Source organism: Ceratotherium simum, chromosome 23 (assembly GCF_057802395.1).
Source record: "Ceratotherium simum simum isolate JZ-2026a chromosome 23, ASM5780239v1, whole genome shotgun sequence".
In the NCBI taxonomy this organism is placed as follows: domain Eukaryota; kingdom Metazoa; phylum Chordata; class Mammalia; order Perissodactyla; family Rhinocerotidae; genus Ceratotherium; species Ceratotherium simum.
Window position 1 is genome coordinate 44,277,545 of NC_141922.1, and position 27,795 is coordinate 44,305,339.

A 27,795-nucleotide genomic window follows, 5' to 3' on the forward strand; every position below is an offset into this window, starting at 1 on the left:
TCCTCTTAAGTATATATTTTTCTTCTTAAATTTTCTTATGGAAGTTTTCTAATGTATATAATAGGGAATACTAATCCACCCATCACCCAACTTCAACAATTACCAACATTTTACCAATTTTGTTTCATCTATCCTAACTTTTCTTTTTTCTTTTAAAGCAAACCCCAGATAACATGTCATTTCAGCTGTAAATACTTTTGTGTGTATCTCTAACTAATAAGATCTTAAAAAAAAATCATGCCATTTTCACACCTAACAAAATTAATCTTTCTTAATATTATATAATTTTTAGCCCATTAAATCTCCCAGATTTTTTCCAAAGGTTTTTTTATAGTTGGTTTGTTTGCATCAGGATCCAAACAAAGTCTACACATTGTCTTTGCTTGTTTGGTTTCTTAAATCTCTCTCACTATCTAACAGTTCTTCACCCTCACCCCCACCCCTCCTTTTCTGTTCACGCCTCTGACTTGTGGGAGACACTGGGTCATTTGTCCCATGGGACACTGTGGACCTGGCTGATTGCTCCTGTGGTATTATTTAATTTGTCCCTCTATCCCCTCTGTTTCCTGTAAATTGGTGGTTAGATCTAGAGGCTTGATTATATGCAGGTTTTCTCAGGCAAGAATATGTCATGGGTGATGTTATGGACTTCCTACTGAGTCATCACAGGACGTGCATAATGTCAGTTTTCCTAATTTTTACTTGTAGTAAGATTAAGACTGTGTGTTCAGATTATGTCAACCTGGTTCCTCATGACAAAGTGCCCTGTCAAACTTCACTTAATTGTTTTAGCATCCACTGATAATTACAGCCTATATGCATTAATCTATTAGTCATTACAAAATAGTGATTTTCTAACTTAGAATTCCTTTCACTTTCTTCTATAAGGAAGACCTTCCCCTCATAAATTGATTACTCTGAAATACAGTTCATATAGGAACTGCAGGATGAAATTTGCTTCTTTCCCTTTACCAATATTCAAGGTAATGAGTTGGTACTCTAGCAACTTGCAAAAGTAATCAATGAGGATTTTTTAAAAATATTACTACAAATCCTAGATATCTAAAAAAAGAGAACCCATCTCTCAACTTAAAAACAAAAAGATGTAAAATACATTCATACCGCTTCTCTTTTAAGATTCATATTCATTTCTTCCATATTAGTATCTGCATGCCCATGTACTGATCTACCATGAATGTAATATCCAAAACATTTGTGGGATAACAGAAACACTGATATCTATAAAAACAGAGGAAGAAGGAGCAATTAGCAACTCATCTATAAAACAACAAAAATTAAGTTTTAATTAAAATTGCTTCCTTTCTCAAAATAATAAGGGTTGATGTCTTGGAAAATATATAAAGAAAATAATGTAATAAAGGATAATGAGGTTACTAAAAAAAAAGTAGATGGAAAAGAGATTGAAGATATTTTCCAAGAAAGGAAGAAACAGGGTTGACATATAAAAACTATTCAGGGAGTCTGGGCTGAGTGAACTATTTGGTGGCATAAGGAGGTCATAATTAAGAAACTGCAAATAAAGAAGAAAAAACTAAGGCAGTAAATATTAACTTGTAACTCATTGTAACTTTCTGGAATTAACAACCAGTGGAAATTAGACTAAAAATCCAATCATACCAAATCACTTTTAAAGCCTCTCTTAATGTACTCATGACCTTTAAAAACGGAAAAAATAGCAGTTGCAAGATAAAGTCAGAAAGTACTTACATTGCTCATACAGCATAAATCAACAAACTGTCGAATTTTATCTTCTATAAATCTCTCATAAAAGACAGCAAAGAACATGATCTGAAACATTAAGCCAAGTGCATGCTCATTAGCTTTTAGGATTTAATTTTCTTTTATAGCCACAGTGTAGTATCTTAAAAAAGAAGTTTTTTTTTTGAGCACAGTGGCCTCTAATTACTGTGGGATAAAATCCTACTTATCATTTCTGATTCTCTGTCAAAGGAAGAAGGTTTTGGAATTGTGTTAAGATTCATTGAGGGAGCTTATTTTGAGTTTTAAAAATTTTTCTGTGTCATTAAAACAAGATAGGACAAACATGAAGGAAGAAAGAGCTTTAAAAAATTTAGAATAGGGGCCGGCCCCGTGGCATAGCAGTTAAGTGCTCACGCTTCGCTGTTGGCGGCCCGGGTTTGGATCCCAGGCGCACACAGATGCACCGTTTGTCAGGCCATGCTGTAGCGGAGTCCCATATAAAAAAAGTGGAGGAAGATGGGCACTGATGTTAGCCCAGGGCCAGTCTTCTTCAGCAAAAAAAGAGCAAGATTGGCATGGATGTTAGCTTAGGGCTGATCTTCCTCACACACACACACACAAAACTCCTATGTAGGGGCCGGCCCGGTGGCGTAGCGGTTGAGTGCACGCGCTCTGCTGCTGGCGGCCTGGGTTCAGATCCCGGGCGCACACCGACGCACCGCTTGTCAGGCCATGCTGTGGCGGCATCCCATATAAAGTGGAGGAAGATGGGCAGAGATGTTAGCCCAGGGCCAGTCTTCCTCAGCAAAAAGAGGAGGATTGGCATGGATGTTAGCTCAGGGCTGATCTTCCTCACACACACAAAAAATTTAGAATAAACCAATGGGGGCCGGCCCGGTGGCGCAAGTGGTTAAGTGCGTGCGCTCTGCTGCCTCGGCCCGGGGTTCGCTGGTTCGGATCCCAGGTGTGCACTGACACACCGCTTGGCAAGCCGTGCTGTGGTGGCGTCCCATATAAAGTGGAGGAAGATGGGCATGGATGTTAGCCCAGGGCCAGTCTTCCTCAGCAAAAAAAAAAAAAAAAAGAGGAGGATTGGCAGATGTTAGCTCAGGGCGGATCTTCGTCAAAAGAAAAAAAAAAAAGAATACCAAAGTATTAGTGCCAGATTTATGTCTGGTTCTGCAATTCTGCCCATCTCCCAAATTCCAAAAGCCATTAGAGAAGTTGCTGTTTTTTCAAATTAATCTTCTCTGACAGAGTAGCACATAAAAAGCATATATCAAGTATTCTATTTCAATTACACATGTGTTAAATATTCAAATGGAATGGTTTCAAGTGTTTTCTTAGATAGATTTAATTACAGTACTACAAAGGGACATTTTATATTTATTTTATTTTTTGTGAGGAAGATCAGCTCTGAGCTAACATCCGTGCTAATCCTCCTCTTTTTGCTGAGGAAGACCGGCTCTGAGCTAACATCTATTGCCAATCCTCCTCTTTTTTTTTCCCCCAAAGCCCCAGTAGATAGTTGTATGTCATAGTTGCACTTCCTTCTAGTTGCTATATGTGGGACGCGGCCTCAGCATGGCCGGAGAAGTGATGCGTTGGTGCGCGCCGGGGATCTGAACCCGGGCGGCCGGGAGCGGAGCATGCGCACTTAACCGCTAAGGCACGGGGCCAGCCCCCAAAGGGACATTTTATAAATCAAAGGAGAAAAGTTTACATTGTAGACCTTAGATATGCTTCAGAGAAAGATACCATGTCCTAACCACCCAATTTAAAGCTGTCCCCACAGTCCCTCATTCCTGACTTCCATTCCCCTCACCTCCATTGACTCGCTATCTCGTCTCTCTGCTGATGCCCTTCACAGCACTTGTCACAATCTGTAACTTGTTCCTGTTATAGCATATCCTTGAGCTCAGCACAGTGCCTAGTACATAAAATGTACTCAGATATGTGAATGAACAAGTAAATGAATCTACAGCAGCTGATTATTGAAAACACTCTCCTAAACATCTACGTACATATTCTTTAAACCCCTATAAAGGACATGAAAAACAGCAACACTCAAAGTTTAAAAATTAAAGGATACCACTTAAAAGTTGAAGGTGGGTTTAGGGAAATAAAAGGAGCGAACAACAGAGCTTAACACTGTAAGAATGAAGAAGAGTTTGTATAGACAAATTTATGGAACTAGAACAGGTTATTAAAGGAACACTTAAGGATACTTGAGTAATAAACACTGATAACCTTAGAATGTGACCATTGAGAGAAATAGTTTCCTACCAGAATGATAGTGAGAAACAAAGAACAAGGTTAGATGGTGGTGCCTGAGATTGTCACCAGGGTACGCCCTAAGCAGCTCGAAGGAAATTTAAAAGTGTTTAACACCTCAAGGTTGTTTTTCAGAGCTATGCTGGAAAGAAATACTAGCATCAACCGGCCTGAACCAGATGGAGCCCCACTGCAAGGGCAGCGCTTGCGCAGACAGCCCGGAGATGACCAAAAGATGCCCTTTACCTCATCTCAGTAGTAAAATCTCCACCATAGGAGAAGCCTAGGCCTTATTAGCATAACATGTGATGTACGTGAGAGCATGTTTTCAGACTGCGCCTGCGCAAGCTAACACCTACTTCTATATGTGATGACAAAACTTCCCCCTTAAATATTTATTCCCCACCGAAATAAAAGACACCTGCCTCCCACTGTACCGGGAGCCACGACTTTGGAAATGATTCTGTGAGGTCTCCTACGTGCTGCAAATAAACTCTACTTTGTGTAACAACTACTTATGCTGGAGGCTCTGATATTAACTCGCCAGGAGGAGAACTCACTTTGTTTTGATAACAAGATGGCTAGTTGCTGCCCCAACAATCCTTTCCCCTTTCTCCTTAGTGACAGACCCCTCCTTTGAGTGGGTGCACTGCTGCCAAGCTGAAAGATGCCAGTGCAGCCGAGTGTGGCTGTGTAACTAAGTTCCGGCTAAGGAGAGGCTGAAAGGCACTTCCGAAAAGGCTCTTAAAGAAGAGAGGGTGAGCTTTTCTCCCCCGACTCCCTCTTCAGCTCCGTCAGCCATTATGGACCATGAGGTGACCTTAGAGACAGGAGTCCTGAGTACAGAGAAGAACAACAGGCCTGGGTCCTGACAGCAGCCGCCATGCTGGGCTGCATCACTGACCTCTGCTCTCCTTTCTCACAGGGGAGATCAAGTTCTCTTTTATTTCAGCCACTATTTTTTTTGTCGTACTTGACCAAATATGAAAAGCTTCAGATGGTATTCCTTTAAATTCTCTACGTCCAAATGAATCCTATCTATTCATAAAAACATACTGGTGTATGTACAAAATAAGATATTTTCTTACTATTATATACTGATGATAAACATCAAACCCCATACTCTTTTGATCCTATCTTACTTCAAATTCTAATTTCCATTTCTCCTTCTTTTCTGATTGTCAAACTATCCCTCACTAGCTAGGTCCCTGTAGCCTCAAGTTTGAACAAGTCTCACCAATTTAAAATAAACGCAAATTTAAAGAGTCTATTCTCAGGTTACAGAATGCCACCTAGATCCAATTCTGTAGGAATTTTGGGATTTCAATCCCAGATCTTTAAAAATAGGCTTTTTTAGGCAGATATTTGTTTGCCAGGCTATAGAGGTTTAACCTGGTCTTTCTAGAGGTCCCCTCTTCATTTGTTTATTTAAAAGCTAAAGGAATTTTTAATCAAACAGAAAGGCTCTTTCCATTAACAGGAGTGTCTGGAAACAAGAGAAAGAAGCGCAGGTATCAGAGTTAAGTGTTTTAGCTGCTGATTCTTTCTTCTCTCCCTTTCATTCTTTTGTTTTGTTTTGTTTTTCAAGTTTTAAGAAGATAATGAAAGTAAGCATAGAAGAGATCCTCTTTTAGAGCCACGGGACCTGAGGCTGAGAAGATTTATTTTTAGTTTCAGCTTTGCCAATAAATATTTCAAAGAAAATTTCACAAGGGTACTGGCAATTTGAGGGAGATTTAATGATACATAAATAAATGTAAACAACAAGCTACATTTCAAAAGAGAAAATATCAAGGGTAGCTTTGCCATCCCTATAGTTACACATAAAGGAAACAAGGAGTCCATCTTATGACTAGAAAGCTGCAGCCTGTGAATGAGCCTGCAGGGCCCCACTCCTGATAAGAGAGGAGCTCTGAAATCAGACTGCCTGGGTTCAAATTCCCATTCTGCCACTCTCTAACTGCATGACTTAAGGCAACTATTTCTGTGCCTCAGGGTCCTCGTCTGCAAAATAAGGATACTAACAGAACCTATCTCTGAGGGCTACTATAAAGACTAAGCAAGTTAATATGTATAATGCAATTAATTAACACAGTGCCTGGGTTATAACACTACATAAGAATTAGCTAACAGCTATTATTATTATTATTTTTCTTGTCACCTTTTTTCTGCTATAAAAATGAGGACATGGTCAATATTTGAGGATAATGAGTATGTAAACAGTTATAAACACATGTTGCTTAAGAGGCACACTTAGCTATGTGTGAGGCAATGCTGCTTAAGCATGATATAATCTCTTGTTACCTGTATAATTCCAATGACTAGCCAAAGAGCAGTAGACACCGCATATCTCAAAATGCGGCTATAAGGAGCGATGTAGCTAGCTGGGCTTCTGGAAAGACTAGAGGATGAGTCCATTAATGCTAAGTTCTTGAATCCCACAACCTGGAGTAAAAAGGAAAAATAATAATTTAAACAAACATGGATAAAGAAAACTCTTCCAGTCTGAAAATGAGACACTCCTCCCTACTACTTATCTTGAAAAACTAAAATATTCAAGTTTGTACAAACAGTAGAAAATCTAGATAAAAATAATTATCCAGTAGATTAAATACAAAGTATTTAATACAAAATATTTAGTTAGTTCATTTGGTATTCTCTTCAATACGACTAAGGGCCAAATATAACTTTATCATCATATACACTAACAAAACTCAAAAATTTCTGCCAAAAGAATAAAACTTTCTTCAGTAAACTACCAATGAACAACCAGCATTTCGTAAGTTTTTAACATATGCCAGGCACTATGCAAAATACTTTTTATACTTTGAAACAGCATTTTCCAAAATATCTTTTGAGGAAGATACCTTCTTTGAAAAAAAGGAAGCCACGGTTAAATAAGTTGTGTCAGTATATTATGCTCACTTCATGCCTTCCATCCTCATAGAATAAACGCTCTGGGAAGTTTTATGGCAGAGGAATTCTACATGACTTTATTGAATCCAGTGTTTTCCAAACTTACTTGACTATAAAACTTCTTTCTCATGTACACCTTTTAAAGCTTTAAAAAACACTGCTATAAATGAATTTTTGAGATATTGTTCATATGTCCTAGGGACACACACATTCTTCTAACTTTGAAAAAAGGAAAGGAAGGAAAAAGGAGGGAAAGAAGGAAAAAGGAAGGAAGGCAGATAGACATAAGAGTTAATAATTCATATCTTATTTAAGCTGCTAATTCCTGAGAAAACCTGTTACCCATATAAATGGTTTCCATATTTCAGTCTCATACTCAGTACTGAATACTTCAACAATTCCAGTCAGATCCATGAAATAACTGTAAGGGATCATAAGCATGTACCCATTCACTGTATCTTGTTCAGCTGTAGCCCCAGCTCTTAACACAGAAAACAGTCCATAGTAGGTGTTCAATGATAATTTTTTGGAAAATTTCAACCTTATAATAGTGGGTGTAATACAGGAGTGAGAATACGAATCATGGAGGGAGGGAGTTTTTTCAAAATACAGATACCTGGGGTTACTTCAGAGCTACTGAATCAAACATAATCTCTAGGGGTGAGGTAAGGCATAGGTATTTTGCAAAAGCTTCCCAGGGGATTCTGCTACAAACCAGTGGTTTAAGAGCCACTCCTTACCTAGTGTAGTCAAATTCAAAGAGACAGAAAGTAGAATGGTGGTTGCCAGGTGCTGGGGAGAGGGGAGAATGGGGAGTTGTTTAATGGGTTTCAGTTCTGCAAGATGAAAAGAGTTCTAGAGATTGGTTGCACAACAATGTGTGTGTACTTAAACTACTGACCTGTATACTTAAAATTGGTTAAGATGCTAAATTTCATATTATGTGTATTTTACCATGATTTTAAAAAAGCCATTCCTTTTTAATGGGTTGATAACAATATTTTACCCTTTAGAAAACTCTTCCACTGACATGAAAACATGAAATATTAAATTAATATTTATGAGTACCCATAAATTGCATAGAATTACGTCAAACAGTTTATACCTCCAAAAGGAAGAGGACAGTAAGTACTTGAAAGAGGGGATTAATTTTTCTCACAGTCTGAATTTCATTCCATTCATTTGCTACAAAATATGTTCTCCATATGCTCACGGGCACGGTAGCACTCCGAACACCACCCTCACCTGGTCAGGGAGATAAAATGAGTAAAAGAGTTTCATCTTCTTCACTCTGCAAGGGTAGCAAAAGCATTTGGTACAAATGGTTATTTCAGTTACCTTCAACAGCTTTAAGAACCTTTCCTTTAGGTCGCTCCCAATCGATAAAGAATATATCTATGGTAATCTGGGATATGAGCTTATGCAAAAATTGCAGAGCCTGAGAATGACAAACAAAACACCTAAAAGTATCCACATTAAGCCTGCTTATGAAACCAATACTGACTCTTTAAGAAACAAACATACCATAATCACAAGAATACATAATTTTCACAAATGACAAATAAAGTTAAAATACCATTGGGGATCACTAGAAACTCATCAACATGGAATCACCAAATTCACAGAATTTTTATACACGTATTAATTCGTCTTCCCTTCCTCCGTCTTTCTTTAAAATACAAATACAAAAAAAGGAGACATACTACCTCCTCCTCACACAGGGGCCTTGCATAATTGACTCTCCTAAGGTTTCCAAAAGCATGCTTTGTCTTCTAGATCATCTGACTTCTTTATAAGTAAAGAAATTTTTCAACTGTAATTTGCCTGTCTTAATTAAAGTTTTAAGATGCTCTGTCTTTTTTCTATTTCTGGTATTGAAATTTCTGATTAAAAAAATGTATTGTTGAGGGCGGGCCCCGTGGCTTAGCGGTTAAGTGCGCGCACTCCGATGCTGGTGGCCCGGGTTCGGATCCCGGGCGCGCACCGATGCACCACTTCTCCGGCCATGCTGAGGCTGCGTCCCACATGCAGCAACTAGAAGGATGTGCAACTATGACATACAACTATCTACTGGGGCTTTGGGGGAAAAATAAATAAATAAAATTATATTAAAAAAAACGTATTGTTGAAACACATCTTTCTCATTTACACAAGTAAAATGTTTAAACTGAGGCATTCCTCCTAGTAGATGCATTATTGATTAAACAAAGGATAAAAGTCTAAGTATGGGATGATTCCTCTCTTCAAGGAGCTCATAGATCAGTGGGAAAAGCAGACACTTAATAATCACAATACAATGGGATGGGATCTACCACAGAGGCGTGTAAAGAGCTTCACATACATTGACAGAACAATGAAGTAGGGAAAGGGGTTGCCGGGGGAATAGGAGGAAAGGAAAGAGAGGAGACAAATTGTAAGATATCAGCACTTTACCCAGGGTGGTACCTTCTACTCTCAATTAACAGAGACAAAATTCATGCCTGAAGGCATTTTGTCCTGTTATGAATGGATCATCAGACTTTAAAGAAGAAAGTCATATAATGAAATATCATTTTATCAAATTAGCTATACGTCATGTTAATCCAAAAATATTTATGGCTTCTTAGGAAAAATTATTTAAGGCAGATTTTCAGAATGAGCTATCTATTATAAATAAAAATAGACTTCCTATGTAAAATAGAATAATTCATGCTTTCTTTCAGAATCAAACTAAATTTTACACCAAAGATGCTGAAAGCATTTTAATTCTAAAGACTTACAAGTTTATTAGCAGGCCTTCTAAACTTGGTAACCAGTCTTTTGAAACTTACCTTCAGAGCAAAAGCACATCCCACATAAGTAACAAAACGTTTTTCCTGAGCTGGCATTGGTAGCAAAACAGAGACAGACTTCTGTGCCTAAGATAAAAATTATGCTGTTAAATATGACCATACAAGGTTTTTACTAAGCACAATTTATAACCCAAAGAAAGCATAAAAGAGGAAGGTGGTGATGTACTCAGTAAACACAGCACACTCAGGGAAAGGTGAGTTTAGCACTTGCCTCAATATTCTTGATCAGAAATACCCCCAAATAAAAATAGTTCCTTTATAAAGAGAGTTTACTAGTTATTCAGGTATTGGCATCTAGGTTAAATTCAGAAACTCACTTACTTTGAAGAAAATAAGCCAATAAAGACCTGTTCCCACGGTGATGATAAAGAAAACATTGGCCAGATCACCAGCATAGTATACCAAGAATTTCATAACTGTCTGCAATTTAAAAAGAATTACAGCTGTTATAGACTCAATCTATTTATGCTATCACTTTTAATAACATACTATCTACCCAGTTCTCAAGCTTGAAGCCTCGTTTCATGTATCCATGGATCAGTTAGAAAGACCAACTGCAGACACCTCCCAGACATACTTCTGGTCCATTCCCAGTAGCCTCTGTCTTAGTCAACCCTTCTCATCTCTCACCATTTAAGAAAGTGAGAACCGCTTCCTAATTTTCTCCTAGTTTGGAACCCTTCTTCTCAATCTATCCTCCATACTACCACAAGAGTTAGCTTTCTAAAATGTAAACTGGATTGTCACTCTCCTTAAATATGTACGGTGACTCCTCACTAAATTCCTGACCTACCAGGTCCTTCACAACCTAGACCAAAATTAACTTTTTTAGCCTCATCTGCCAGTTCCAACCACTTATTCAATGATTAACCACTCCACACTTTCACCTCAAATATTTTGTGGAATGAAATGGGCATTTTTCATCAAATATTCTTCCCTTCTCTTTGGCAAACTCTCGTGAGCTCTCAGGGCAGGACCATGTCTGTCTTTGCTCATCATCACATCTCCCAGCGCCTGGTAGAGTGCCTGGCACCCAGACAGTAGGCCCTCATTCCTATCTGTAGAATGCACAGACAACATAGCTTAAAGTTCACTTCTCTGGGAAGCCTTTCTTGACTATCCAAAGAAGAAACCAAGCCCCCTCCTCTGATTCCTTGGCACATTGGCTTTGGAGTCAGGAAGATACCTCAGCACAAACAAGTGACTATGTTGTCTTTCTCATGTTCTTAATGAGCTAAATGGAAATACCATCCATTACTGAGTTGCTGCAAAAGTCAAATAAATAGAAAGTTTATTCATATTTAACCTCTGCCATAATTTCATCATGTATAAAATGGAAATGATAATAATAATACCCAAATTCACAGAGCTATTGTAAGGATTAAATGAATTATACATGTAAAGCTTAAAAATATGCCTGGCACATAGTAAATATTCAATAAATGATAGATAAAAACAAAAACAAATATAAAAAAAGATTAAATAAGAGGTAAAAATATAAATTTACTAGAATAAAACATGAAGAATATTTTGATCTTGAGATAGGGAAGGCTTTCCTAAACAAGATTCTAAAAGCACATGCCATAATATGAAAAACTATTCAGATGTAACAGTATCAAAATTGAGAGTTTCTGTTAAACAAAGGAACACACAGATAAAATAACAGATGGGTCACACTTGGAAAAGAAATTTCAACATCAAAACCAAAAGGGTATTCATCTTTAGAAACTACAAAAAACTCCTTTAAATAAATAAGAAAAACTGGAAACCTAATAGAAAAATGGGCAAGGAATATAAACAGGCAGTTCACAGAAGGGGAGACCCAAATCATTAATCAAGCATAGGAAGAATAATAAAGAAAGGAAAATTAAACTCAACACTGACATGCTATTTATACCACCACAGAGAGGCTGGGCAAACGCCAAGCGTGGGCGAGGAGGTGAGGAGACAGAAGAGCAGGCGGGGGGTGCAGGCTGGCCCACAGCAGCGTGCGGAGAAAGCAGCCATGTGCTGCTCCTGGTTACCCTCCCCGAGAAACTAAGGCAACTTTTTATTCACCCTCTAGCTGGGTCTTATTTGTAGGATATAAAAGAGTCAAAAGACAGAAATATACTTTACCAACTCCTGAGGTCATACCTGCAGATCAATCACGGGGCTCCCAATGCGTCTCTTCCACCCTGCTGTCTTCAGGAGAGATGACAACACAGCTAGCCCACCCAACACACCCAAAGCAATCTAATGAAAGAAAAGGGAACATTTTGGAATTTATGTAATTTCCCTCATCAATGTTCAAAAATACTGTAAATAGAAAGTAAGGAAGTACTCAAAAAATGGTGGTGGAGGGTAGGCTGAAAGGACACAGGAACCAAACTGAAGGAACTCCCAACGGTCAAATTTGGAACAATTTGAGCAAGAAAATAGACAGTAAATGGATTATAATCACTAGAATAAATAAATATCCACACGTCCATACTGATTCAAATAAATAATTTTTTTTTAAGTTTTATTTATTTATTTATTCCCCCAAAGCCCCAGTAGATAGTTGTATGTCATAGCTGCACTTCCTTCTAGTTGCTGTATGTGGGACGCGGCCTCAGCATGGCCAGAGAAACCGTGCGTTGGTGTGCGCCCGGGATCGAACCTGGGCCGCCAGCAGTGGAGCGTGCACACTTAACTGCTAAGCCACGGGGCCGGCCCCTCAAATAAATAATTGAATAAATAAATCAATGTGAAGGGATAGCTCCCCTTTACAGCAGAATTCCAATTAACACATAGACAAGAAATAACAGAAAGAGAAAATCACCAGTATCACAAATATCACAGTAATACTTTTTACAGGCAAGAATTATCAATGGATGCAAAAATCAGAAGGCAAAAGAATAATGAGTAGCAGGATATTTGCATAATCTCAAAGTATCTCCCCACAAGATGGGGAGATAAATTAAAAGATTAATATTTATTAATTATAAATGGAAAAATACAGTGGAGAACTCTGCAGACACCACCTTAGCCATATGATGAAAGTTAACATCACCAGTAATAAGACATACTGACATCAAGTAGCTTCTGATATCACTCACTGAGAAGGGCATGACATCATCTCTGTGGTATCTGTGCTCAAATTATATTTAATCACGGGAAAATAAATTGACCAATACTCTTCAAAAATGTTAGGGTCAGTCATGAAAGACAAAGAATGACTGAGGAACTGTCATAGATTGAAGGAGACTAAGGAAACATGACAGCTAAAAGTAACATGCAACTCTGGTCTGGGTTCTGCAATAAAAAAAGGAAAGTGAAAAAACTTGTGAAATTCAAAGAGTATTTAGACTAGTTAACAAGACTATATCAATATTAATTTTCCTGATTATGATCTTTGTACTATGGTTATGTAAGATGTTAACAATAGGGGAGGCTGGGTTAAGGATATATGGCATATCTATTTTGACAACTTTCCTGTACATCTAAAACTTTTTTTTTTTTTGGTGAGAAAGATTGGCCCTGAGCTAACATCTGTTGCCAATCTTCCTCCTTTTGCTTGAGGAAGATTGTCCCTGAGCTAACACCTGTGCCAATCTTCCTCTATTCTGTATGTGAGACACGGCCACAGCATGGCTTGATAAGCAGTGCGTAGGTCCGCGCCAGGGATCCGAACCCACAAACCCCGGGTCGCTGAAGTGGAGTGTGCAAACTTAACCACTACCCCACTGGGCCGGCCCCTAAAACTTTTTTTAATTAAAAAATATACTGTAAACATTTTAACAGGTCAAAATAAACTCACATCTGTCTGGACATGCGCTTCTCCTTGATTCATTTCATATTTGACTGAGAAAGAAACCTGATATTTAAAAGAAAGCAAATCAGCCATACTGAAATAATATAACACAACCTACTTTTACTATAAAAATACATTTGTAGCTGATATTTTTAAACTATCAATATGACTAGAGTTGACCCTTACTTATACATAAATGGATATGCTATTGGGAATTATTCATGCTGCTTTGAATATCCCTTTTGAACACACATTAAAGAGAGAGAGCTTCATCAGGAGCTAGATTAGGTCCATTAACAGCAGTCAAGCCAAACTAATCATATTTCATTTTTTGATAGGGTTCTATAACTAAGGAATGTGACTGATCTTGTGTACCAAGAATTCAGCAACCGGCTAAACAATCACACTCTAAGAAAGGAGATGAGTCAAAGGGCTGAACAGAATCTTAGGGAAACCACTATGTTAAGAGTCAGGAAGAGAAAGAAGAGCTAAAAAGGGTTAGAGAAACGGGAGCGTGAGCGGTAGGAGAGGCACGATACCTAAGTCTTACCATGCTCATAATAGCGAGCTTCAGGAAGAAAGCAGTCAAGAGTACAACGTCGAACGCTGTATAAATGCCAAGTTAAAGAAATAAAGCCCGTGTATGTGGAATTCATTGCTGACCTATGTGAAAGAGGTTTTCAAAAAAACAAAACAGCAAGAGCCAGACTGCAAATGACGAAAGAGTGAACGGCTGGGAAATCAAGCAGAGACATACGACAGCAAGCTGAAAAGCTGGCAGAACTGAGGAAAGATTTTATTGTTCGGTGGTTTTAGTTTAATTTGTTTTTAAGAATGGACGAGGTGTTGTAAGCAAAGGGACCAGCAGAGAAACTGGCTGAATAAGGAGTTGGGGGTGAAACAGGATACTGGAGACACTACCGTAAACAAGTACAGATAGAAGACTAGCGTAAGAGAGGAGGAAGGGCCCTTTTTTCTTAGAAATAGGAACAAGAGACAGGAAGGATAATGAAACAGAGATTCTCAAGTATTGAAGAGGAAAGGTGAGGGAATTCATATTGGATGGTCTTGATCAGCTCAGTAAGATAGGAAGGAAGGTTATTTGCTATTGGTGAGATGGCAGAGATGTAGCTGGATGCTTAAAACTAATGTAGAATTTTTGCAATGGCTGTCATAAGAAATTAAGGAATGATGAGAGAACTGTGCACTCTACAATTAGAATGAATCTGAGGTGGACTGCGTGAGTGCAGTGTCATGACTCTCTCAACTCTTCTTCCATCACTTATTTCCCAATTTGTCAAGACTTAGTTTGGAGTATTTTGAACAGGAAAAATATTTAAAGAAAAGACTCAGAAGTGTTTTATATTAAAATAAATAATACTCTTGGTTACCCAAGAACGATCACTCCAAGAAATTTTGAACTAGGCAGTCTTTTGTTGTTATTAAGCATGTTTCTGGATTTTCTTCTGCTCTCAGTACAGTGTATACAAGCTCAGGCAATGGAAACTAACTTTAACATCGAATTAGGTAATACAAATGAGGATGTGAAATCTTTCCGAGAAAAGTTATGTTACGTGCCTACTTTTTGCTTAATGAAAGCCTGAATCCAAGAGTAGCTGAGCACAAAGCACAACAGAGAGGTCAAAAGCACTGGCTGAAGAACTAGAACACCGAAATTCAGAAAAGTAAAATGTAGACATTACAAGCTATTAGTGAGTCTGGGAGGTAAGGAATGCTTATCCCCAATTGTCATGTTTCAGGAGAGGGAAGGGAATATCCACTTACTCTCTGAGGGAAAAAGAGATCCGGTTTTGATCTCTGCCCCTCTCTCATTTACCCCTCCTCAAAACAGGGAGGGTTTATCTGACTGGTGAAGTTGAGAGGAGGAACTGAGAACGTGTGGCTCAGCCTTTTCCAGGCTCATCCTCTTTGGGGTAGCCTGTCTTCAGGGTGTGCATGGTCTCCCTTCCCTATTCAGGCTCTTCCAGGCAGGGGAGGCCTTTAGCTCTGTGTTAAGTTTAATTGAGTTGGGGAAGTAGTAGGAAGCCTAATTGGCTGCATGTCCAAACTGCATTCTCTAGCTCACTTTAACCCTACTAGTTCTAAATTTGAACCTCTTTCTGCCTGTTGGAGTGTCTCTCTATCAAGCGGCAATGCTGGTAAGAAGAGAACACACACGCTCACTGTAAAGTTTGAGCTCCGGGTTTAATTAGGCAAGGAGACAAAATCTTAACAGAAGTGAGGCAGCCAAAGAGGCCAGGAGCAGAAGCTGCATATCTCAGCTCACCCCAATGTCCTGAACAGGAATGCCTGGCTGCCGCCGATGCTGTCTGCTGAAAAGCTTAATTCTTGCTTTTTGATACTTAGGATCCATAAGAACTCACGTCTTACCATTATTAGTAAAAAATAATTAAGGCTTGATTAGATAAAGTGCAGTGCTTGTCTAAAACTTGAAAAAGGACTGATTGTCTTTTGACCATAACGTCAACTGCATCAGTATTATATTAACACACTTAAATAGAGACACTGGTTAGTAAGGAACTCACCTTCACAGACTGGCTGTTGGGATCTTTGATATCAAGGTCACTGTAGGCAATGGTAATTAAGGGAGGGTAGATGTTTCCATTTTTTGTGTTGGGTACAAGGTGGATACTGTTGAAAAGAAAATACATTTCTAGTTATAAATACATGTAGGCCCTTAAACATACATTTAACTTATTTCTTTCGAATTTAATATGGATAGTCTTGGTGATCTCAGAACTAGTTAATAGGGACTAGGGAAGGTCAAACAAACTAACAATAACAACACAAGCTATCTTAAGTGGTCAAAACTTTAATGTTAAAATACACCCTCTCTCAGGGGGCCGGCTCGGTGGCGCAAGCGGTTAAGTGGTTAAGTGCATGCACTCCGCTGTGGCGGCCTGGGGTTTGCCGGTTTGGATCCCGGGCGCACACCGACACACTGCTTGTCAAGCATTGCTGTGGCGGCGTCCCATATCAAGTGGAGGAAGATGGGCATGGATGTTAACACAGGGCCAGTCTTCATCAGCAAAAAAGAGGAGGATTGGCAGATGTTAGCTCAGGGCCGATCTTCCTCACCAAAACAAAATATGTATATATACCCTCTCAGACAAGTGAGAAACTCTTCAATCTAGGTAGGTCCTATGAAGTTCACAATGAAATCACTGAAGTACTGTGAACCATCTTTGAGGAATACTCAAAAGAGCAGTGTTACATGAAGCCTAGAGAAAGGCAGATAATATCTTGATTTTCAAGAGAAAGATGAATTCCTAACAAAAAAATGTGTCACATCTAGTAATGTTTATGGCACACAGCACTCATTACTGTTTTTTTCTGAATTCAATGCATTAGTAACGTACAGTTTGTAAACTTAAAAAGGAAAGTGCCAGGGGCGAGCATGGTTTCACCAAGGTCCAGTCAGGCTTGACTATGGTCAATTTCGTTTTCACTAGGGATACACATTAGCAGATTGAGGAAATGCTAAAAACACAGTACATTTGGATTTCAGCAAGATATATGACAAAGTTTCTACTGCCTACCTCATAAGATTGTTATGAAAAGCAAAGTGAAAGCAAAGTGAAATAAGTCAGAGGGAGAAGGTCAAATATTGTACGCTCTCACTCATTAAGTAGTAGATAATAACAACAACAAACAAACACATAGAGACAGAGATTGGATTGATGGTTACCAGAGGGGAAGGGGGGAGGGAGGAGGGCAAAATGGATAATTCGGCACATGTGTGTGATGATGGGTTGTAATTAGTATTTGGGTGGTGAACATGATGTAATCTATGCTGAAATAGAAGTATAATGATGTACACCTGAAATTTATACAATGTTATAAACCAATGTTACTGCAATAAATAAAACAAAAAAAGACAGTGAAAAAAATAACATATATTAACGTGCCAGACTGAGGTAAGATAATGGTATTGATTTTCATCAGTGTATTCAAGGTACACACCATAAAATATTGGAGTAGGAAAGTCAGATAAGGTCTTAGAGAGAGGAATCTCACACTGGAAAAGAGAGAAACAAGGGCTACATGGCACTACCTTAAGGTAAGGTGGTCATTAAAGTATCCTAGGAAGAGGGAGGTGTTGATAATTAACAAGGGCCCATCTAGAACAGCAGCTATGAAAGGAGACGAGGAGAGATGAGGCCTGCCTATTGCAATCACCTGGCGGGCTCTTTCCACCACACCAGTTTCAGCCCACTGATATTCTCCTTCCTTCCACCTTTCAACTCATTCTAATTCAGCAGGTCTAGAGTACCGCTAGAACAGCAATTTTGACAAAACTCCTCAAGCACGTCTGATATAATTTTCTTCTTGGTCCTCACCTCCATTGGTGTCTATCAGTCTACACAGATATCTAAAAAATCCTTATGTATTGTTCCAATTCAGTTGTCCTTATGGTTTTCATCTGATACTTACTGATAAACACTTTCATTATGACATTCATTATATACAGTTTCCTCTTCCCATATACTCCAAGCCTAATTTAGTGCATTAGACACTTGTTTACCTCAGTGATATCTGGGTAGCAATTCGAATTAATCTTGGCTGACTTCCTAAGTCATTTTCTCGTCCACTTACTGCATCCACTAAGAAAATACGCCGAGTCAGAAGCCACTTGCTAGAGCTGCCATCTTTTATCGTAAAAAGAAAAAAAAAAGATGACATTAAAAAAATGCCTTCAAACTGTTCAAGATGGCTCTCAAGGAGAAGTTTACTGAACAAATTTAAAACACAAAATTAGTACATTTTATTTTAGTTAAGATGGCTGCAAAAACAGCTACTTCTGTAAGAAATTCCTGCTAACAGCCTTCCTCACCTCACTTGAACATCTTCTGCCTGGATTTTTCATCAATTTGGAAGGATTTTCCCTGCAAATCACCTGAATAAACAGGATTTTATAATATGGGAAATAACAAAAGAAACTAATTTGTCCAAAAAGCAGTTGAGGACAGCTTGAAGAAGTCCCAGTTTACAGTTCTACTAATTTTTTATCAGGATACACTTTTAGCAATAATATAATTTCTTAACAATAAGTCTGACACACTGAGTAAATATTTCTAAATATATCAGCAATCTTACGGTTTTACTCTTTGGCATGCTATATAAAACCACACAATAAGAGAGAATCCATGACCTTTCTTATAACCTATGGTTTATTAAATTATCATGTTGATTGACTTATTTGTTGGTTTCAGCTCAGAGAAAGAGTGGTATGTATGGATGTCTTACCTTGGTTCACAAATATTTTATTGTGTTGAAGATTTAAATTTAACACAGGCACAGCCCAAATATGTTGGTGTTGATTTTCATCAGTATATTCAAGGTACACATCATAAAATATAGGAGTGGGAAAGTCGGTTAAGATCTTAGAGAGAGGAATCTCACACTGGAAAATAAAATAAAAAATAAAAGCATCCCAATTGAAAATTAGAAAGCATATTTATTTATTTATCTTCAAAAGAATGTTTTTTTAATTTTGTAAAATAAAGTATCTTTAAACTATCTTGTTTATATGCATTTCCATGTGCCTTCCAAAACGTGAATACTATAAATATGTTTCTTTTACAAGGGCCAAAAATACTAACAAAAAGAATTGCCTGGTTCTCGTCCTACAGTCTAGCTGGAGAGGGTATGCCTTCATTCTCAACAGTAAGTATACAACAGTGAAAAGGTTTAAAAACTCCTGTCCTATGGGATAAGATCCTAATTCTTTCTCCTGATATACAACGCTGACTATGATTTGGCTCCCCTTAACAGAGCCACACTTATCTCCCACTGCCCCCTACCAGTCTGTCACTCACTCTGTGAAGCCTTTCTACACTTCCCCAGGAACTACCAATGACCCCTTCTTTTTATGGTACCTTGTATACACCTATAGAACGACACATCACATTCTTTGCAATTCTTTGTCTATAAGCTGTCTTTCCTACTAGGCTGTGAAGTACTTGAGAGGCAGCCAGGTTCAATGGAAAAACCATGGTTTTTAAGCCTAAAAGAACACTGGCTCCACAGTTTGCTTGACGCGAGACCTTGAGTAAACTACCTAATCCCCCTGAGCACCACTTCCTCATCTGTGAAACACAGATAACGTTTCTCACGTAGTTATTCCATGGATCAGATGGGATGATAAAATGCTGAACACACAAGAGCAGGCAGCTAACAAATGCTGATTCTCCTGGCCCAAGGTAGACACACAGCCACATTTCTTTTTTTTTTTTTTTAATTATAAGTCATTTCTGATAACAAAAGTAAATTCATATTCATGATAGAAAATTTGGAAAATATAAAAAAAAAAATCACCTGTAATTCCACCATCCAGAGATAAACACTGCTACAAATGTTTATTTTCTTCTAATCTGTTTTCCATGATGGTATTTTTCATTACAGTTTTAACAAAACTGGAATTACAGTTTTGTTCTATGGCGTGTATATATACATTTTATCAAGAAGTATTTTTGTAGACTAGTGAATATCTTTCAAATGTTTAATGGCTCACAATATTCCTTTGTACCATACTATAATTTCAAAATGGGTTACCAAAAGAAGAAAGTCAGAGAGGGAAGCAAAAAGAAAAGTATGCAGAGAGAAAAGGAAGCATTTTTATTTGTTACTGGGGGCTAGAGGGAGGAGAGAGTAATAACATTTTTATTAGTCACTAAAAATAAAGTAATATTTTTACTTTATTCCAAAATGCTCAGAAGTAGACATCATTTTAAGATCTATATGCCTAGAAGCAAATAAACAATTGATTATGAATATCTAACATTATCTGATGTTTAAGACTCTATAGATGACAAGGTACTCTCTTCATGCTGATTAAATTAAGATTTTCTATACCCAGATAATAAAAAAATATATTGAGTGAAATTATTCATTAGTATAAAAAAATTTCCAATTTCAAAAATTCAAAGATTATTCCAATTATTGCTGATGTGAAAAACAAAGCTAAAATATAAAATGTCTAAAATAGTTGAAACTTACATTTTGTTGATAGGTTGTTCCAAAAGAATAAGCAGCATTTAGTCTTGTCTCTGTGTCTGGACAAAGCTACAGCAGAAGAATACAACTGATAAAATATCTCTCACAAATGTTTTCTTTGCTTATAGTCAAGGGTTCTCAAGCCCCAACACGGATATATGCTTTATATAATAGTTATTTAATGTATTAAGGGTATGAAAAGTTAAGGGAACATCTTTATTATAAAGTCATAACTTACTTTTAAAAAAATTCCTATTTAAAGCACAGGAAAAAATCAACTGTAGCATGCAACTGATGCTCTAGTCAAGCAATAATCTAGTCTTTGACTCAATCAAAAATAAGGCACATAGTAATTCTTTAACTAAAATCATGCTCACCTGTAAAACACCTCCTTCTAAAGTTTGCCACTTGAGAAAATTTCCTCTTACATCATAGGAAGCAGCAACAAACTTCAGTTTTGTATTCTGATTAAAGAGAAACAAGAATAAAATAATGTCACATACTCTGAAAGTAATATAATAGTCTGTAAAGAAATTTTCATTGTTGACCGATCCTTTCTTTTTCCAGAGATCAAATGTTAAATTCAATTATCTTTACTTTGAAGCAAAATTAATCTAAGTATCTCTATGATTAAACATACCAAAAATAAATGGACTATTGTTTTGCACAAAAACTATTATTTCAGAAGTAAGAGGATGCTCTAGTGACAGATAACGTCCTTTCAAATTTGTTAAATGTGTTCGTGTGGAGGGGGTGAGTAGGGGACGGAATAATCTATTCTTTCATTCTAGAAGGTCAAAAAGTTGGAGACGAAAATTTGGACCTGTGAAGTGATGAGGAAATGGCACAGAGTCCCAATCAATCTTTGGAAGCCCTTCTTCAAAACATGGAGATACAGAAGGACAGAGACTGTTCTGCATTTGGCGATGAAAACTACCCTCCCCAACCCCACAAGTACTACTTGCTGCCATAACCACATGATCCAGAGGTATCCATATACTCAAGTAAGACAGCCAAACTCTATACAATTTAGTTCCTATACGCAGATGATATTTGGATTTAGTTTAGTAATTAAATTTTTAAAAACAACCTAAAGAAGCAAGAATTATGATTAGTAACATTCTTATTACCATTTTAAATTGTAAATCAAAACGTAGTTATCCTTTAATAATATAGTGACTCGTACCTGGTTTTGATCTCTAAAACTGAAATTTGTAGGAAGAGGTGTAGTACTGAGTACTTGAGGTGCTAATCCTAGCTGGTCTCCATAGAACAGCCATGGAAGATTCTGTCTCCTATAAAAAATTACAATTGTTTTAACAATGGGGAATATTTCTTAGTATATATTTGTGAAAGTAACTGCACTGAATTTGGTCAAAATGACAGTTTATTAATCAGAATATCCTTACCAAAATGAAACAGAATGAACAGTACGCAGTCCAACAGTATTTTCAAAGATAAACTGAAACAGTCGACATGCATCAAAAGTGGCAGGGTCATAAGAATTCATGTTCATCACACATATGTTTCCGAGAGCTTGGCAAGATGTTAGATTGGCATACAACTACAAGAGAACAATGGCAAAGAAATGTAACACAGACTTTAATACCCTAAGCAAAAGTTGATATAAAAATTATGCTTGGTTTTTAATTTTATCTACTCTACAAATTCTTTTTAGGGGTATTCTTTTGCTTTTTAGTACCCTTCCTCTTATTTAAGAAGAAAAGAACTTTCCATATGGCAGATGAATAATGTGTACATTTTAATTATAAATTTTAGGTGAAAATGCAAAGACAAGCAGTTGAAAGAAGAACTAAAACCTTACAGCATGACATTTAAGAAAACTATTAAGTAGAATAATTATATTTGAAAGAATAATAATTTGTTTCTATACTAGAGTTTATGCATATAAATCTAATCCATTTTATTTAAGTAATTTGTTTTATGAACAATAAAATAAGATCATTTGTTGAGTCTGCCCCTCAAACTTTTTTCTCGATTTTCCCTATTAGGAAAAGGCAACTCCATTTTTACAGTTAGTTAAGTCGAAAACATTGCAATGATCTTCTTTCTCTCCCTTCCCATAATCAACTCATCAGTACATCCTGTTGGCTCAATCTTCAAAGTGCATCCAGAAGCTGAACACTTCTCTCGTTTCCGTGGTCCATCCTTGTCCATGGGTCCACGAGCTCCCACCTGGATTACTCTAACACCTGCCTCTGTCCTTGCCCCAACAAAATCTATCCTCCTTGCTAGAGTGATCCTTTCAACACCTAAAAGTTCCATCATGTCTTCCTTTGCACAAAATCCTTCTATCTCCCCTACAATAAACTTCAGGTCCTTGCCACAGCCAGTCCCTTCATCCCTGAACTCATCTCTCCACTTTCCCTGCTCACTCTGCTCCAGCCACTCCAGCCTCCTTCCTGTTTCTAAAGCATGAACACACCACAGAGCTCCTGCTCTGGCACCTCTGCACGTGCTGCAGTCTCTGCTTAGAACTCTTCCCCTAGATATTTACATGGCTCACTTTTACTTCCTTCAGGTCTTTGCTCAGATATCACCCTCTCAGAGATGCCTGTCCTGACTGCCCTATATAAAATAGCACGCCCTTTGCACTCTCTATGCCCTTTATCCTAATTTATTGGTCTTTACAGCACTTAGCACCACCTGACATTTACTTAGAATATAATTCCACAAGGGTTTTTTTTCTGTCTTTTCCTGAAATACATAAACTGATCCGAGAACAGGACCTGGCACACAGTAGGTCATCAATAAACATTTACTAAATAACAGTATCAATCAGTTTCCCCTAACATTCAATTCCAGCTGAATAAGCTTGGACACATTTAATTTGTGTATAATGAAATGTGAAATGAATAACATTTTCTTTATGTATTCTCTTTCAGCCCACTAGAAACGGTTTATTCTTCTTATAGAACATGACCAAAAAGATATATCTACTTAGAGAGAAAACTTTTATCTGGGGAAAAAATGGTACCACAATTCTTCAGAATGAAATAAAATTATTTTCTAAAAATTCAAACTTACCCAACAAGCAGCTGCTGATGATTGCAAATACTTTGCAAACCATTCTGAAGTGAAAGACTTGCCCTGTAAATAAAAAGATGAATTTTAGTTTTAAGTTCAAATGAAAATTCCTTAACCCTACACTGTTAGGAAGACATTAATATGTATATTGTTGAATGGGAAATGACTATTATTACTTTCTCAATTTATCAGAAAAATAGACTCCAATGAGAATATAAGAATTCTAACTAATGTCAGTTATTAGATATATGACTGCATTACGAAATCACATTACTTAGGCAAAAGATATAAAGAAACAAAGTACGTCTATAATCCAAAAAAACTATTATGTCTATTTCACTAAGAAACAAAAATCAAACTGGCAAAAAAACGAAAGAAAAACTGGATCCTGACTTCGTGTTGAATAATTAACATTTGCTGACTTAGGATTATCATACTGTATTAAATTGGCAAGTAATAAAAAAGAAATATTTGTGAATGATTTCTAAGCAACAGGAGATTGTTGATATACAGTTGGCCCTCCATATCTGTGCGCTCCGCATCCAATGATGTGGATACAGGTAGAGAGGGCCGACTAAGGGACTTGAACATCTGCGGATTTTTGTATCCTGGAACTAATCCCCCGAGGATACTTAGGGACGACTCTACAGAGTAACTAATGTTTAAAATCTCCTAAGTGGTGATTGTCAAACAATGATGGGCATCAGAAAGAATCACCTGTGGAACTTCTAAAAACAGAAAATGCCTGGCTTCATTCCAAACCAAATGAATTAGAATCTCCAGGATGAGACCAAGTTCACGCATGTGCTCTGAAAGCTGCAGATATAAGCCTCTGGCTAAAGAATCACTGCTTTAAAGCTTATTTGCACATCTTACTAAAAAATGAGACAGTGAGAAGCATCATTCAGAGTAAATTCTCTGGACATGGACAAAGGAGATAAAACTGGATTATATGGAACATGGCACCACAGCTATCAAAGAAATCTAAAGTAAAATTATGAGTCACTATTTTCATCTCTTCAATAAGCAAAAATTTTCATTTTGTAAGAAAAAACATAGGCATAGAGGGTTGAACAACACACCAAAACACTAGTAAAAATGGAAGGCAATGGCAACAGTGCTGGCAAATGCATGTAAAACAAAGCTACAGACAATGCCAGTGATAGTGTTACAGCTGCATGATCCTTTATAAAACACTATCCACATTCTTTAACCCAGGAACTTAGAAACACTTAGGAAATCTGTTGTAGGCAATAATCTCACCAAAAGGAAAAACACGTCTATGTGCATAAAATGTTTGATAGCAATATCATTAACAACAAAAAACTTAAATATTCAATGGATGTACAATTACACAAATTTCAATGCATAAACTAGAGTATTATGTGACTATTTAAAATTATAATTAAATTGGTTGGGCCTGGAATATGGTATGGAGAAACCAAGGTAGCGCCTAAAGACTGACGGAGGCATGTCAAAATAACACAGGAGCTATGTCAAAGGGAAATACAAATTTGGGACAATTTGAGCTTTGAAAAGAAGAATAACAGTAACAGATATAACACACTGAATAAACAAAGATTCTAGGAGTTTGCAGTAAAAAAATAGAAAAAAAAAGCACAGGGAAAAAGGAAATTGCCCTTTATAGAAGATTGCTAACTAATAAATATAAAGGGAATAATAGAATTGTGAAAACATTTTGAAATAACCAATTTAACTACTGATTCAGGCAAGAATCATCAATGGTTAATAAAATGGGTATTTACATAGTCTCAACATAAAATATCAGACTAACATATTAATCACAGTACTTTACAATGGAGAGAAGTGGCAGACAGCAGCGTGACCAGCGTCAAATCTAGCGTCACCAATAATTTGACAGCCTGACATTATGTGCTCCTTGTTATGATGCAATGGGCTGTACACAACATCTATATCATATTTTTGCAAAAAGGTGTTCCATGAGTCTATCATGAGAAAACAATAAGAAATATCCAGATTGTGGGACATTCTATAAGAAAGCTGGCCTTGATTCTTCAAGAGTCAATGCCATAAAAGCAAACAAAGCAAAAACAAAAACAAACACAATAGCAAAATAGAGCGAGCGTCTCTGTTCTAAATTAAAGGAGACAAAAAATGCTAATTGTAATGTGGGATCCTTGATTGGATTCTGGAAACCTCCCCCCCCACCCAAAAAAGTGGAAGGGAATAAAAGATATTTATCGAAACAAGTGGGAAATTTGGATATGAATAGTATATCAGGTAATTCTATTATTATCAATTTTAAATTTCTTAGGAGTGATGCCAGGAAAATGCCCTTGTTCTTAGGAGCTACATAATAAAGTATTTAGTAATGAAATGTCATATGTTTACAATTTATTTTCAAATGGCTCAGAAAAAAAATATGTGCACGAGTGTGTGTGTGTGTTGGGTGTGCATGCATTCACATACACAGAGAAAGATAAAGCAAATGTGGCAAAATATTAATAATTTGTTAACCTAGGTAAAAGATATATGCATAGCCACTGTCTTACTTTTTTCAACTTTCCTGCAATTTTGAAATTTTTCAAAATAAAAGTTGGGAAAAACCAAAAACAAAGATGTGAGATCTTTGGAGAAAGGGAATGATGGGAAGACATTGACCCATATATATACAAATTCTTTACTGACTGGCAAGTATATTCCTGGAACAGGACTGGATGCCTCTCTAGTAAAATTATACAAAAATAATTACATTCCAATTCTGTATTACCCAAGAAAACATCTGACCTGTAATGTTCTAACTACACTTTCCAATTAGGAAGAGTGTATGTTATTAGTCAATACAAGTATTTTAGTTTAGTTGGCAATTACATTCTCAACTTAAACTAATAAACACGCATTCTGGCTTATCAATCAGTCTAATGTCTTGTGAATTTAATGACATTGAACTGGTCCCTTAAAACCTGACTGATCTACAAGTGCACTGATAAAACTGAGTCCTTACACCTGCCAAGCTGAGGACTGGGCCAAGACAGTCAGGCCATCTTACCTACATTTTGTTGACATGTTTCACACATTGGCTATGCAGAACCAGTCTGAACACCAGTTATGACTTAAAGTCAGAGACTTCACGTTTGTCCTTAGGAAAATGCCAGTGTTCAAGACTGGCATGTTTAAATAAAATGCATTAACTGGATAAAATAAACTTTAAGAGTGGAATAGCCTTTCCCTGCCCACCTGCCCTTCCTAGCAGAGAAGTCTGCAATGGATCTACCGCACAGTGGTGTCGGGGGAGGGAGGATGTGGAGGTGGTGTGGAAGAGAGCTGTGTTACATGAAGCAAATGAGTAAATTGAGAATGACACCCAGATTTCTCACTACTGAAGAAAGTACTGTCAAAAGTCTCACTACCATCAAAAGAAAAGGCTAAAAAGAACTCTGAGGTATTGCTTTGAAACTGTAAGTATCAGTACGAATTCATTTATTTTAATATATATACAAGATAAATACAGAAATAGACGTATGTATGTATTTTCTGGCTATGTCTGCTAAGAGGGAATACTAATTGTGGTAATCTTGGTTTCTAAATATTATCCTTAAGAGCTTCTTAGAGAAATGACTGACTCCAAGGCTGAGGCAGGAAAAGTACAAGATGAGCCTGGATATCTTGTGCCAGAAGGTAAGGAAATGTTCAAACGATGATTAGGACAGGTCAATAAGACATAGGAGCCAACTTCCAGGGGCTTCTATTGGCCAAATCTAGGAAAATTTGAGGATCAAAACAAATAATACATGTATTGGATTAAGTATTGAATAGGAACCAACTAAATAAAATAGGAATCCACAAATCCATACTGTCATTAATAAACAAATAAATATATAAATGAGAAGAAGGGAAAATTCTTCCTTAAGGTAGAATGTTAATTAATAAATGTGGAAGGAATGATGGAAACATCTGGCAACCATCATAGTAGTAGTTGAGAAAGGCAAGCAACATCTAGTGGAGACTAAAGCTACTATGTTAAGGTTTAGTGAAGAAGAGGAAGCGTAATCTTGGAAATTCTCTGCAAAAATACTAACCAGAAAGGTGATGTCAGCATCATGGCAGAGTGAACTCTTCCCTTAGACTCTCCCCTCTAAGATACAACAAAAAGGACATTCACATACCAACAGAGGACATTCACACAACACAAAAGACGTCTGAGAGATTCATGCAGAGATACATCTGAAG

General features: G+C 37.2%; 1 protein-coding gene across 3 annotated transcripts in view; it reads right to left on the reverse strand.

The window, feature by feature from the left end:
- Positions 1 to 27,795, reverse strand: part of TMEM67 (transmembrane protein 67) — a 56,919-nt gene that overhangs the window by 8,841 nt on the left and 20,283 nt on the right. For 2 of the 3 annotated variants that reach the window (XR_015555981.1, XM_004431167.3), the window contains exons 7-23: positions 23,584 to 23,646; positions 21,945 to 22,099; positions 21,722 to 21,830; positions 20,913 to 20,999; positions 20,539 to 20,604; positions 18,787 to 18,943; positions 18,065 to 18,188; positions 16,065 to 16,170; positions 13,525 to 13,581; positions 11,880 to 11,978; positions 10,065 to 10,163; positions 9,723 to 9,809; positions 8,251 to 8,350; positions 8,018 to 8,157; positions 6,301 to 6,441; positions 1,729 to 1,809; positions 1,123 to 1,239 (exon numbers count right to left, since the gene is read on the reverse strand). Coding sequence is in view for 2 of the 3 variants with exons in the window: in XM_004431167.3 (XP_004431224.2) it covers positions 1,123 to 1,239; positions 1,729 to 1,809; positions 6,301 to 6,441; positions 8,018 to 8,157; positions 8,251 to 8,350; positions 9,723 to 9,809; positions 10,065 to 10,163; positions 11,880 to 11,978; positions 13,525 to 13,581; positions 16,065 to 16,170; positions 18,065 to 18,188; positions 18,787 to 18,943; positions 20,539 to 20,604; positions 20,913 to 20,999; positions 21,722 to 21,830; positions 21,945 to 22,099; positions 23,584 to 23,646 (1,788 nt within the window). In the remaining variant the exon portion in view is untranslated. The remainder of the gene's footprint in view (positions 1 to 1,122; positions 1,240 to 1,728; positions 1,810 to 6,300; positions 6,442 to 8,017; positions 8,158 to 8,250; positions 8,351 to 9,722; positions 9,810 to 10,064; positions 10,164 to 11,879; positions 11,979 to 13,524; positions 13,582 to 16,064; positions 16,171 to 18,064; positions 18,189 to 18,786; positions 18,944 to 20,538; positions 20,605 to 20,912; positions 21,000 to 21,721; positions 21,831 to 21,944; positions 22,100 to 23,583; positions 23,647 to 27,795) is intronic. The other variant, XM_087447655.1, reaches the window with a different exon arrangement.